The 14,034-nt window shown below is 42.5% G+C and overlaps 1 protein-coding gene across 1 annotated transcript in view; it reads left to right on the forward strand.

The window, feature by feature from the left end:
- The first annotated feature begins 7,702 nt into the window (after positions 1 to 7,702).
- Positions 7,703 to 14,034, forward strand: part of LOC146137626 (uncharacterized) — a 73,975-nt gene continuing 67,643 nt past the window's right edge. The window contains exon 1 of the mRNA XM_083394401.1: positions 7,703 to 8,629. Coding sequence (XP_083250527.1) covers positions 8,320 to 8,629 — 310 coding nt within the window. The 5' untranslated portion in view covers positions 7,703 to 8,319. The remainder of the gene's footprint in view (positions 8,630 to 14,034) is intronic.

Below are 14,034 nucleotides of genomic sequence, written 5' to 3' on the forward strand. Positions count from 1 at the left end.
CCAAAAGAGCATTTGTTTGGCATATAGTGCAGGGGTGTAATAGTTTAGTAAGACAATAAGCTGTACCATCAAATTAGATATAGAAAAACCTAACATATCAACGTAAACAGAAAATATTTAGCCGGCAAATAATTCCAGTAATTTAGAACTATATGTTCCACAATATGGATCAATGTTATAATAGAAGAGCGTTGCGCAATGCTTTTGTTTCAACAACTGGACTAAAATCTAGTCGCATTTACCTTTCTTAGCAAAAGGAAAGGACTAAGTGAGCAAAAATAAAGCAGTGTAGTGTAGCGCGACAATGTAGAAAGGCATTTCAACTACACTCCTCTTAAGCAATTTACACGAGCATTTTGTTTCAGGCTTCTTTAAGGCTGTGAAATAGCGCTGTTATTCATCAATTTTCAGTTCAACCAGGGATGTCTTTAAACCAGCTTTATTTCCACCCCAGGCTGTACGTACAGTCGTACACACACCTTTAGCGTTCCAGACTTTTTAGCCTGTCGCCCCATTGAATTTATTAAACTTTTCTCGATCAGTTGTAAATGGACCATATTACGCAAACGTATTGCGCTGCCGGGTTCCATTTATTTGCTAAAACCCGGGGATTTTAGCGTTTAGCAAGAATTTTTTTGTTTTGCACAACGAGCAATTTTAATTTCTATATGTGGCTTTTTGTTATTTTTTTAATTGAATGATTGCTCATAATCGGTAGATTTACTAATTTTGCACTTGGCTTAAAATCTTAAATGAACTTGCACTATAAAGACTTGACTGGGACTTGACTTGTTATTTAATTAAAAAGACAGGTATTTTACAAATTACTTACTTGAACTTTTATTTTTCATAAGACTTTGACTTAATTCATTTTCAGATCCAATAGTTCGATTCTATTTGAGCGAAGATAAACTGGACAATACAAAAGCTGAATAACTTAAAGCCGGGCCTGTTTCGGAAATGGCCACAAAAGCAGGCCTGAGCGCATTCCGACCCGTGCAGATTTTGCGGGTGTCAAAGTAAATATTGTTGAGCGACCGAACAAAGATAGAGAGGCGTTAAAAAGCCGCCACGGCGCCTTGCGGTTTAGCCGACGAGCCATTGAAACTGCTCCCAAGTGCTTACTGCTGATGTAGGATTTTGGAAAATCCCGCTCTGAGGTCTAGCAGTGACGGCTCTTGGCGCCTCTAACGAAACTAGGATGGGGTGTTTGGACTTGGTTGATGGTTGAGGTAGTGGGTGGGAAATGCACCGTACAAATAACAAGGTCACTTTGTAACTTGATCCGGTCGCTGTGGAAAATAGGAGCTTTTTGCGACATGCAGGTCGAAGTAACTAATTTTCTCTCGGGTAAATTGTAACAAAAATTCATTCGGGTCGTTAAGTTTAGCCTACCACCAGCAATGCAAAGTTTGCAGGTGTAATAGCGCGGTTTAGTGTTACTCGTGTTGGCAGTACCTTGACTGAAATAACAAAGATTTTTTGTACAACTACTCCACTATAAAGCTGGAAATGTGTCTTTATCAGAAATGCTGTAGGGAAATAAAAGCTTTCGTGTTGTACAGCACTGGTTTAGACAAGATCTGACAAACTGGCAATGTCAGGCAAAAGCAGCCTAATAATTTCCAGTTAAAAAGCATTAACGATCGCATCATAAAACTTTGCAAAACTGTTTTCTATGGGAGGGTTATTATTTAATAGACTAAACTCAGCAATCATCATATGAGTGACGCTTTTCAAGTCAAGTCATTCAGTTAAATGTCGTGAGCGAACTCTTTTTATTCCGTTATTATCAGTCAAGTCAAGCCATTCAGCGGAGATGCACCGAAAAGTCATTGGCTTCAGTCAGTCTGATACAAATCATCGCTCGATTGTTTCCTTTCTGTCATCTGCAAAAGGAGTGGTTCTGGTATACCAGAAAACCAGCCAAAAAAAAGAAAAGTCGTACCGCAAGTTGGGCCATTACTAAGGCAAATCAAGCCAACAAAACTTGTTTTGGTAGAGCAGCGTGGTTCCATTGGGCCATTTGCCTCTGCTCCTGGCATGGGCGGTCATGCACGAATCTTCCATCTGTGTGCTTCCGTTCGTTATCTCCCCGGGCCCGGGGATCGCGGGCGGAATGCGTGACGTCATAATAGACGCGGTGGGCCCCCTGTTTACTTTTCTGGCCCAACTCCGTAGTGAGCGGCGCCGTCAGAAAACCGAAGCGAGATGCGTAATTTTCTTTCTTTTGTGCCGTTCTTCGACGGCGGAGACACAGAGAGAAAGACAGAGAGAGTGGAAAGGAAAAAAGGGGCGGAAGGCGAACGAGAAAAAATGCGAAAACAGCGTGTGGTGAGCGCCGTTCGCAGCTCGTCCGGAGGGTGAACTGCGGGCAAAGCGCCGTCAGAATGACCGTAGTAGGCTGCGCCGCCTCAAACCTACATAGCCATAATGGAAGAAGCATCAGTCACTAGGCATGTGCCGCAGCGACAATTTTCTTAGAGATGCTAGTGTCTTTAGAAGCTGGATATTGTTGTTTACCTCATACCTGTTCGACAGGACTGTTTTATGTTTTGTACAGCAGGTGTTAAAGGCTGAAGGCATGCAACGACAGACAGTTTTAGACCTGAAAGCATGTTTTTGGCCTCGACTATTTTGTTTATCGACGAACTCCACGTATCCGTGACTGATTTCTCAGCCGCGCGGCAGCCGAAGCGATTTGCGAGGGAGCTATGGCTTCTTGAACGTGGAAAGAAAAAAAAAACAATACGCACTTTTCGCAGTGTAAATCAAATCGGCACCGCAACTGCCAAATCGCCGTTTTGCGCCGTTTGTCGACGGCGACTGCCATTTGGGACATGTGATAGGCGAGATGACGTGGGTGTTATCGATAATTGCGGGGCGTAAACTGCGCCCAAAACATCGGGAGGTACGCTTTGTTGTCACTGACAGTCGTGGATAACTTTTTGTCCTTCTGTGTGATGTTGTCGTATCACGGCGTTATGCTGTTCGCCATAGAAGCTTAGAGTACAGTTAAATAGCTATTGTCAGCGAGATCAACTAAAGAAAAGTAAGGAGCCCTTAAAGTTCAAGATTAAGTGTTTCCGGCAGTATATGTGCTATTAAGTGTAAATATTTACATAGCACGTAAGGTATAATAAATTTGTATAGCACCTATACTTCTTAAAATGTTTAACATTTAATTTAATGGCTCTTTACTTTCCTGTGGTTGGCACATTTCGGGATTGAACTTTAAAATAATCTTTAAACGGCAGGCCTAAAATTCGTGTAGTCTAGTGTAGTTACGATTGTATTATATTGAACAATGAGTCAACCAACAGGCAATTTAGTTATTTTTATTAAAAAGGTGATAATTGGTGGTACAGTGCAGGCTAGCAAATAAGAATTTTTAAATGCATTAGCAGTTTATTTCGCGTGTCAGGTTTTAGTTAACAAATGAAGCTCAAAGTCTGACAACCTGGGTAAAACCAGGATCAGACATTTTGTTAAAGAAATATATATTTCGCCTATACTGGCATCGTCAGTAGATATTCCTTTAACAAAGTGTCTGGTCCCGGTTTTAGTCAGGTTTTTTAAACTTTACGTTTTAGACTTTTATATAGGCGTCAGCAGAACAGTGAACTACAAGCATAAACCTGCTGCCAATGGTTTTGGATTTCATGAAGATACTTACTCTTATAGGTTTTAGCAAGAACGGCCGGGGTCTTGTTAATACAAAGTCATCCAAGCTAGTGTGGAAAAGCATTTACTGCAGCGAGCGCAATCACACTGAAAGGGCCACTCGTCGACTGCTGCGTCCCAAATTGTCCGTCGCGATTCCCACAGTGGCCAGCATTGTTGTGACCACATTCGCTGAACTCTTGACCAAAAGGCGAGTGGCCACTCAAGATTCAAAACCTGCCCCGTGACCCCCTGCCATCCCCCTCTTGGCTCTCTCCACTTTGCGGTCGCTTGATTGAAAGGCAATCAGTAATCGAGTAATGTCGAGTGGTTTTGGGCTTTTGTGGTGCGAATTGGCTAGCAAAATTCAGGGGCTGATATGCATATGATATGAGGCTTGAAGCGGTTAGATGCCACAGTTGGCACGCGTGTTTATCCAATGAGATTTACAGCTTGCTAAATTTAATCTAAAAACTAGTGGGAATAAATAGCGAGACGCAGCTCGCCTGACTGGATAATTTAGTTGCCATACTAGAGCAGTTAGTTGGCGAAACGTTTCCTGTCATTATTGTCATTCTCTAGTTTGTTGCTGAACATTGATCTAGTATTAACAATCGTATAGGTCCCTGCACTGGTTTCTGTTCTCGGCGAGAGAACGCAGTTGTATTTCACAATTTCCACGCTTATTTGTTTAATTTGATTTGCCACTGAGTAACTGGAAATACTGATTTTAAAATTAGCGAGAAAACAATGGACACAGCCTATTCGATGAGACAATTTGGGTAAAACCGACTGAATTTAGTTAGCGTTATTCGTTTTTTTTTCCTTTCTTTTTGATGTAGTATTGTTTACTTTGTTGCCTAATAATTAAATCGTAGAAACACCGGCGACTAGTTGAGCGTGTATGACTGTATTTGTGTATGTGTTGTGTTCCGTTGTGGACTGCATACATTTTCAGACAACGCCGCCTCGCTAGAAGCATAGTAGCTGATGAAAATGTCATCTTACCTCCCGTTAAAGGTTAACTTCTGCTGGCAATTCAGCTCTTCGCAGGAATCCAGCCCAGTTTTACCGTCAACACTGTTGTTTGGCGTCTGGACAGTTTGCGTCAACACTCGCACCCCTGCTTTTTCAGTTTTCCTAGCAGCGGCTTTGGCAACCTCTGCCGTTGCCCGGCCCGCGGTCTAAGCTTCCTGGTCAACAACAGGAGAGCCACTCGGCACAGGCCTACCGTTATCGGTACGTTTGTGTGCACAAGAATAACACTACGTGCCACGGCACTCCCGGCAATAGATTGCCCAAGCTAAAGCGCCAAGCTCTTGCGTACACGGAGGCTCGCTTTAAAGTGGGAAAGTCGACGGGGCTGTAGTTTTTTTCGTCTTCTCCTTTCGCGTCGTGCGAGCGTAAACTTTTACTGCCTCGTTGTGGGCAAACGTTAACCTCGCAGAATGCCGGAACCCATCAGTGGTCTTCCGGTCGAAGAGGCCGGTTTTAACTTTGCAATGCCTGTAATTAGGCAAACTTGTTTACGAGTCAAACATCTTGCTGGTGCAATTAAGCAGTTCGCCACTTTTTTGCGACCAACCAGAAGAAATACCGATTAAAAATTGGGCAAGCTCAAAACAACATTAACGGATGCAAAGTAAAAAGGAAGGGTGGTAATGTTTTAAGGTGAGGATGTATTTTTATACCGAAAAATGCGTAGAAATAAGCTGAAATCAACAAAACGATTAATAGCATTTTACCCAACACTGTGCTGATGGTTCTTTCTTTGGTACAATTGTTTTGTTTCCACAAATACTAGTCGCTAAACAACCTAATGACAACCATATTAAAAGTTAAACGCTATTTTTCTTTATAAGTGAATGCCCACAATATTTATGGGCGATTTTCATTGCAATAACCTTGGCTACATTTCTGCAGTGTAGCAAATATCCGGTATTCCTTTGAAATAGACACACCCACAATATAAAGTAACTATTGATTTAAGTAGGTAGGGTTAGAACTAACTTTAAAGTAGTTTTACCCGATGTACAGTTACATCATAATAAGGGAAACCATTTTGTTGGCCCGGTATTTGTCAGCCTTCCTTGATTGTAATGTGGGTTATCTTACAATTACTGGACGTATTTAGCAATGGTCGTCTATTAAAGGCTATTGCAGTGTTTTCATGTGTATATTTGAAGACAAACCAAATTGATTTACCACGTTAGAATGGCAAAGATGTCTCACGCATATAAAACTGAAAGGTGGTATACAAGGCCAAACCGAATGTGGTATCTCCAACGGCCAGCGCTATTCTGTTTGATTGTTTACGCAGCTTATAATCGCATTGTCGTGCCCGCATATACGCGCCGGGCCGCCTTTAGCTCCCCCCTCCCCCTTGTCCGATGAAAATCATTATCCGGGCGGCAAAGGGCGGTGTTTAATTCGCCGCGGCGCCTTTCTTTGCGCGCGAGCGAGGGACACTGGCAATCGAACGGCGTCCTTGGGCGATTAAAGCCGCTCTTTACTGCCAGCATTGAACGAATGGCTTCCGTATTATCGGCGCCCGGCATTATACAGCACTTGGTCGTCGCCGCCGCCGCTGCTGCCAGCTGCTTGTACGATGCACGGCAAAGCATGTTTGAGCCGTGGTCAAGCGCTCGTTCACCTGCTGGTAAAGAAGACCACTATTGCTTTAGACTTGTCGCAGTACAAGGAACAGTTTAAAACGTGCTGCGCATGTTCGCGAAGACTAGAAACTCTAGGAATAAATGCTACAGGAGTCAGTTAATGGATATTTTAGGTTTTGAAATCGGGCATAATGCCGGGCAAGGTGTTGTCGGATGCTTTGATGATTTTAAAACTGGGGGTGCTGTATAGGCATAGCCTAACTGATTTACCAGGCATTGGATACTTATTCCTTAGTCAGTTACCTGAAGTTGTCATGTGTGTTTTAAAAAAATATTGTTGTTAAAAGCCTGGCAGTAAGATTTAACGCAGGACTTTTAACAGTTTCCACACTCGAGATTTTACAGGTATACGAAAGCGGTTTGGCGTAGTAAGTGGCGCGTAGTTCGAAATTGGCCTGTCTGGTCTGGCTCCGGTAATTATTCATCTATTTCTGATGGCCAGATTCGAGTTCAACAGGTCGTAAGTGCGAATGTAAATTTGCGCAGCTCCAACATTTACCTATGCTTTTAGTGAGTGTGATGTAACAGGAAGCTATTCGAAGGTTGTTGGACTTGTCTCAGACAAAGAGTGAAATAGAACGTGTAGCCTACATTTTTAAAGTCCGAGGGATTTGTAAAACGTTAAAACACACATTATAAAAAAAGTCCGTATGGATTATAAAAATTGTGTATGGACACGCTGTTTAAAGTCTTTGTCCAGGCATATCACGCCCATGCTTTCTCGTGGAAAGCTGTAAATTCTTAAATGGTACCTCTAGCTGTCTGCAGAGTTATCAGCTTAAGCCGAAACGCAGCTCTAAGACCAGTCGCAAAAAGCTTGTGACCAGCGAATACATTTCTACGCTGCCTGGCTAGTTTCCCAAAAGCACGCTGCTATCTAGGCCTTTGATCGGCTGTAGTAGTACAAGAGAGCGTACCAGCGTTACCGGTTCTTGCGCGCACGATTTTCCTACCCCAAACGCGCTCATTATCTTTTGCCTTCGAGCGAATTGGAGCGTGACCGCCGCCCTGGCGTCGCAAAAACGCGGCGGAAAATCGAAGTGATCCTCGGGCGCCGTCGCTATAATTTACGCGTCCGTTTTCTTGCCATGTCCCTCGCCTTGTTTATGCAGGCGACTGGCAGGGCTGCAAAGCGCCCGGCCGCCGGTCCACTTACCCACCGCGACCCCCTTTCGCCCCCTTTTTGCCAGAGGTGTCCGGTTACCGAGCGCCGTTTTCTTTAGCGTCCTAAAATCGAGGCGATTCTCCCTATAGTTTGTCGTGTAACGCTGAATCATCAGTGGATGGAAATTTAGCTGCGGCTGGCTTCTTTTGGGTTGGAGAAACACCAGAAAGCCCTAAAAGCCTAGGTAAAATGTGGGGAATTTCTGCAAGTGACCTTCATCAGATTGACGGAATGATGCCGCCAGGCAGAAACAGTGCCCTTAAGCTTAAGAGGACTATTTTTCAAATTGTTTGTGGTTTTGAAATAGTAAACGCATTTCGAGGGCCTTGAATAAATTTGTTGTGTTTTTATGTTGTCTTGCTACAGATTTTTGACTAATGGCATGTCGCTGGTTTTGTTTCAACATTCCCAAAATACCTTAGGAATAACGAACAGCAATGTAGCCTAGCGTTGTAACTACTGACATAAACCCGTCAATTTCAGCATGACAACAACAGCAGTTAATGCTGTACAGTCTTCTTAGAGGTTTATGTGGTAGAATGTAGTTAGTTTTGGGACAAGCGTGTTCCAGCATAAAATCGATGACTCACTATCTATTTTCGTTATCAAAACACCCTCGGGACACTTTAAGTTTAAAAAATTGTGTTTGTGTTTTCAGGTACAAGTGTCTCCTGCGTTAAAGTAAGTCTTTTCCCAGCCCTGTGCTTGATAACCTTTATTGAACAAGACCGCAGCCACTCAAACACCAAGGGAATTAGGGTCGCGCCGCTTTCTTGGTTATGTTGCTCTGCTTTGAAGGCGCCGGATCATCGAAGAATGCCAGCGCAAGATGATGACGTCAAATCCGCACTCCTGAGCCGCCCGGATTATTGTGACGTCACAATAAGGGGATCGCAAAAATGCGAGGCAAGCGGGTTCACCAAGGCGAAACGTCAGCAGCAGCAAGCCTGGAAATTCAGCAACCTGGCCGAAAGCTGTGTTGGATATAATGAAGGCAGGAAGAGTAAAGGCACCGCTAAGTACTCTTGGAGATCATCACCTGGTCTGGCCTGCCTTGTGTACCGCTGGTTGCTGGTTGTACAGCTACTACACATGTGTCACCTGGTGACTGCCGATTACTACTCAGGTAAAGCGTTTGTACAGACTGCGAAGTTCAATATGTAATTATATTGTGGTAAATTGCGTTTAATCTAAATGCATTTGATGGGAAGGAGGGCATTTTTTTGCATGTTAAATTTTATTTTCTGAATTAAAGTATGATATATTTAAAAATCAGGTGCCAAAGTTAAGCTAAGGTGCTAGTAAACTCGTGGTGATTGGAAAAACGTTCTGCGTTTATTGAATCCCTAGCGTATTGCTCATTTCGGGCTTAATGGTACATTTTCTTTGAAGAATATGTACTCAGAGTTTAAAAGAAATTGCCTTTACTACCCGAATCCAAACCATTTTTGGGTTCTTATACTAACACCACTCTTATAGTAAAACATATTCGATGACGATTTTATAGTAAATCTATTCAAGCAGAATTTGGTATCAACCAGTGCCTTTTTGTGCATTCATTGAGTATGAACCACCTTCGTTTCATAAAACATTTCATGGCAGCATTTTGAAATCCAGGCAAACTTTTTCACCATGTTTTGGAACAATGTTTTTGCTAGTCGAGATTCCAATGGAATGTTGCCTGTGTTCGACAGTTCCTTTTCCACTTAGTTACGTCATTCCACAATCAGTTACAACTTGTCTATTTGGTGTCTGACATATTTGATACAAGAACGTCGTATCATGGCAGCGCTAAGCAAACCAAGTCCCGAAATTCCCATGTTAACTCTCCAAGGTTTTGAAAACAGTGAGGCAACCTGTTAGAAAAAAGGAGAACGGTTAAATTAGGTACCATGTAACCTAGCCTATCCCGTTTCGCTGCACGAGTGTTCCAAAGGTTTATTTTTTCAGGGCCGATTTTCTGTATTCTTTGCTGGGCCTAAACGCTACCACCCGTTGGTCAACATACGCTGGGCCGCACATTTCAATTTTAATGACCGGCTGCGCAATGTTTGTTCTCTGGACTCTGAGGCTTGTTGCTTGGCTGAACGTAAATATTTCGGGGCATATGGCGGTTCTAAGTTACAACAAACTGCGCTGCTTTTAAGTTAATGGACAATCCCGGACGGGCCGCCACCTGGGAATTTATGCGCGCCGCATAATTGAGATAATGTGCCTTGACCAATCGAACAAATTCACTAGCTTTTGTTGCGACGAATTGCATGTGTCGTTTGGTCAAAGGTTGTTTGCGAAATTAAGGGAGTGCTTGAAAAGTTGTGTAATTTTCCTTGTTGCAAGTAGGCTGGGGGAATATTGGAACACGAGGAGTCGTTAAAAGTTAGTTTGATCGCGTCTTTACATAACAGTATAACGTCTTAGGATAATTTATAACAGTATAACGTCAATAGGATAATTTAATTTTTTGCCTTAAAAGAGCTAATCGCTGCCAACTAATGACGATTTTTGTGCCATTTTTTTTTCAATTAACAGTAAAATCGCAAACCCTTAGACTAAAAAAACGACAGTTTTTGGACGCCATATGTTCAGTTTGCCAAACGTTTTAAAAGCAATATGCAGTTTCCCACTGCACGGACAAAGCAGCTGCATATCTACCCGGTTCCCAGCATTCTATCGTCAGCCGCGACATCTTGTCGACAGATCACAAGTTTTCGCTTCAATTTGCGTTTTCTGCATTGTGTACATAAAATAGGCAAAACATTCGGCTGGTTTCTCAGCATTTTGTCAACTGCGTGGGAACTTTTATAAAAAAACGCTTCATTGTTTAAAAACGATTTGGAAATGATGTTTTTCGCAGAAAGCTTATTTGCCTAATGCTCTCTAAAATCCCGCCTCATTTCGTTTTATCGTTGAAATTGTAGAGGCCGGATGCGCAGCGTCGCATCTGCCGTTTACCGAACGACGCCCAATTGGTTTCGCGTGGCGCATCCGATCCGTGGCCCGACACACGAACCTTCTCGATTTCCACGTTCGCCTCCCGCGGGAAATGCGACCTGGGCGACGTTGATACCGATCGTTTCCAATTATTGACCGTTTTTAACGGGAAATGCGACGAATTCCGCACGCCCTGATCGGAATTTATGCAAATATCACAGGGTTGCTGTTGTTTACATTTTGACGAGGCCGAAAGCGGCCAGCGGGTCGCAAAATCAAGAATGCGCCCTCCTGTGCATGAACAAAAACTTTGAGGATTGTTTTTAAAATTACAAACTACGTCACAGTTATGGGTAATGTTTCAAATGAAACTACTTAACTGAGTGGTACTTTCGTTTTTTCGGAATATGTGACGAGATATAAAAAATAAATTTTGTTTGGCAAAATGGAACGCCAAAGAAAATTCCAAGGTTCCTTTTTTGGCACGAAACTTAAACCAACACAGATATATCCCGTTCGGCCACACTTACAACCCTTAAACCTTTCCCAGTTTCGGATTTAATCCGGCCAGGTGCGCCCTAAGACACAGTTGTCGGCCTTTACTTAACCCTGCTTGTAACCATCTCCAACCAAAGCCCGGGATTCGACTTAGATCGAGCGGATTTTTCAGTTGCGCAGCGAACCGGGTCGACCCCGCTACACTCGCCAACGCCCCCCCCCAAAAAAAAAATTCCCGCCCACGGGGGCTTACGACACGACCCCCTTTCTCCGGCCGTAATTTCCCCGCTGGAATGTTTGCAGAGTGTTGCCTTTCCGTGGTCCGAAATGCGGCGCGCGCTTTCGACTTTCGTTTTTTCTGCGAAGATATACGGAGACGTCTTGAAAGGCTACAAACCTACAAGTCTGTCTGCGAGGCTTCGTTGTTTGCCGTGGTGTTGCCTTTCGCTGAAAATCGCCACACGCAAAATCGACTTTCTATACTGTAGCAAGACAGGCCCCAATAGTTTCCATCGTACAACTGATGAAATATTGAACGACAATATTTCTGTGTGCTTGCTTATATATAGCTAGGCCAAATTTCTTCAACGAATATAGGCACTTTTTTAATACTCGTCTTTCGGTTATAATTCATGACGGGATGTGTAAAACAAGTCATAACGATATGCAGTTGGTTTGGTTTGGTATCAAATAACGCTGTTTTCTTGGTTGTTCAAAGCTTAAAACAGTTAAAAAACATGATTGTTAAGCGTCGCGTGGCCCTTTATTTCAAGCGGTATCTAATAAAATCCTTGTGTGGTATAAACCCGTCGTCGTACGGCCCTAAGGTTTACCAAAGATGTATTGCGTTAGCATCGACTTGGGGCGTTCATGCAAATTACTTGAACCTTCCAAAGCTAAGGCCGATGAATGCCCTTTCTATTGATCCTATCCAGCTTCAAGTTTTAGTCTGAAAATTGGGCCCGAAATCCCCGTTTCGTAATGCTATCGCTCGTCTGGAATCGATTTTCCGCCCAGCCAGGAATGGAAACCTTTCGTAGATACCTATTTACGGCGCCTGTTTCTCCCTTAAAACACGTCGTCGTCTATTATATTAATCGACGCAGGCGATTTTTAACGCGAAAAGCGTAAATGCCAAGTTTCGTAATTACACGTGTCGCAACACCAGCAAGGTAACGTAGAAAGCCTATTTTTGCCATGTAAATGCGTAGTGAAATTCGAAAAACGAATACAAATTGGTATGTTTCACTCACAAAGGCGATATATGCAGGGTGTTCGAAAAGTCACTGTGTAGTGTTCTTACAATATAATATATACAGTTTTTTTTTAAAGGTTTGGTTTGGGTGACCGCTAAGTAGTTTTAATAGACCGCAAGTGTTTCATTTAAATACCAAAAAGTTGCAAGTCCAAAATTTTGGAAACCGCTGGAGAAATTTGGGGGACCGTTTCCCAAGACACCTTAAAAAAACACTGGTATATATATATATATATTTCAAGCAGCGACACCAGTATTAATTCATTCTATTTCAAGGAAGCAGCTAATTGAGGTGTTTAGAAACAAAAAAGAAGGTTCCAGGCCTGTATTAATGCTAACGGGGGTTTCAACGTTATTTATAATATTTTCAACGTTATTTATAATTATCATCACATTTACCTCCTGGATTCCATACTGACACATGTCTGTTGATAAACGTTCAAGTGCACAGTGACTTTTCGAACACCCTGTATTGACATTCCATTAACACAGGTCCTGGAAAGTTCCTGTTTTTTTAGAGTTTCGTTTTTCATTTTTCGCTTCAAAAAATAATAGCCTGGAATAAAGAAATGAAAAACAATGACGTAATGCGAAAAGGTTATGATCGCCTGATTTCGGACATGCCCCAAATTCGCCGTAGTAGGATTCCTTGTTTACTCTCGCTTCCGTAAACAGAGATCATTTGTGACTGTGAAATTCACATCCCGTTTGCAAGTACTGCTTCTCCTTTCGTTAAGTGTGTGGGAAAAGCAAAACATCGGGCGGCGACTTGCAAGCCAAGGTCGCCACATGGCTGCAATTGGCGGCCGAGTGGCAAAAACAATTCGCGGAAATGGTTAGTGGGGAGGGGGGACTTCTATTTAGAAGAACAGTGTTGTGGCTTTAATTTGAGCACGTTTCATTCGCATCCAGTGAATTTTAAAGTATAAAAACCCGGGAAAGTTTGGAATCACGCATTTGATTAAAAGTTATTTTTTTACAAACGCCCGATTCTGTGTTTTTTCGGGTTTTACTTGGTTGTTTAAAATGATATATTTTGCACGGATGGCATAAAAATAATCAGTTCTATTAAGAAACTGTTTTTTGGGTGTTTTGACGTTTGTAAACGTTGGTTTAGGGAAAGTTATAAGGTAAATACAATATTAATATAATTTTTTTTTGGATGAATGGTGTACATCCAAGTTTCGCATCCTTCTTGTCTGCATACAAAAGTTCCGCGCCACTATACTGAGAATCTCCCGAGGCACAATGTATATCATTGTACATTACCACTTACAGTAAAATCACGTACGCTTCGTGGCTATGTAGCACATTATTGGTGGAGTGGGGTCGTGTGTTCATAAATTATGTCAAGGGGTGCGGCACTTTACTGACCCTTTAGTTATTTCCAGCCTACGTTTGGGCCAATGGGAAGAAAACTGCCACTACACAGTTACCTTACATTACTTTTGTAATGTTTTACATTACTTTTGTAAATTACTTTTCACTTTCTCATATTTGTTCAAAAAAACAAAGAAAAAGGGTGTAACATTTCCTATAACGAGCGTCAAAAGCCACCTCTTTCTTGCTTTTGATTTTTTACTGTGGTACACAGTTTAAGAACCACGCTCTGAAAGGTCGTCTCAAAACAAGCCCGTTTTGTATAAAAATAAACTCCGCTTGCGTCACGCAGTTTCACTCTCTCACCAATTTGTCTTAACTTTATAGCGTTGCGGTAAATACAAAATCCCAAGGTGCTGCGATTCTAGCCTAAACGACGCTCGTTATGCGCGGCCTATTGGAAAGTTGAGAACCTCCACGAAATACCCTAAGCGGTGCATTACAGAACCTCGTGTGTTGAAAAGACG

Source organism: Ascidiella aspersa, chromosome 7, assembly GCF_963924565.1.
Source record: "Ascidiella aspersa chromosome 7, kaAscAspe10.2, whole genome shotgun sequence".
In the NCBI taxonomy this organism is placed as follows: domain Eukaryota; kingdom Metazoa; phylum Chordata; class Ascidiacea; order Phlebobranchia; family Ascidiidae; genus Ascidiella; species Ascidiella aspersa.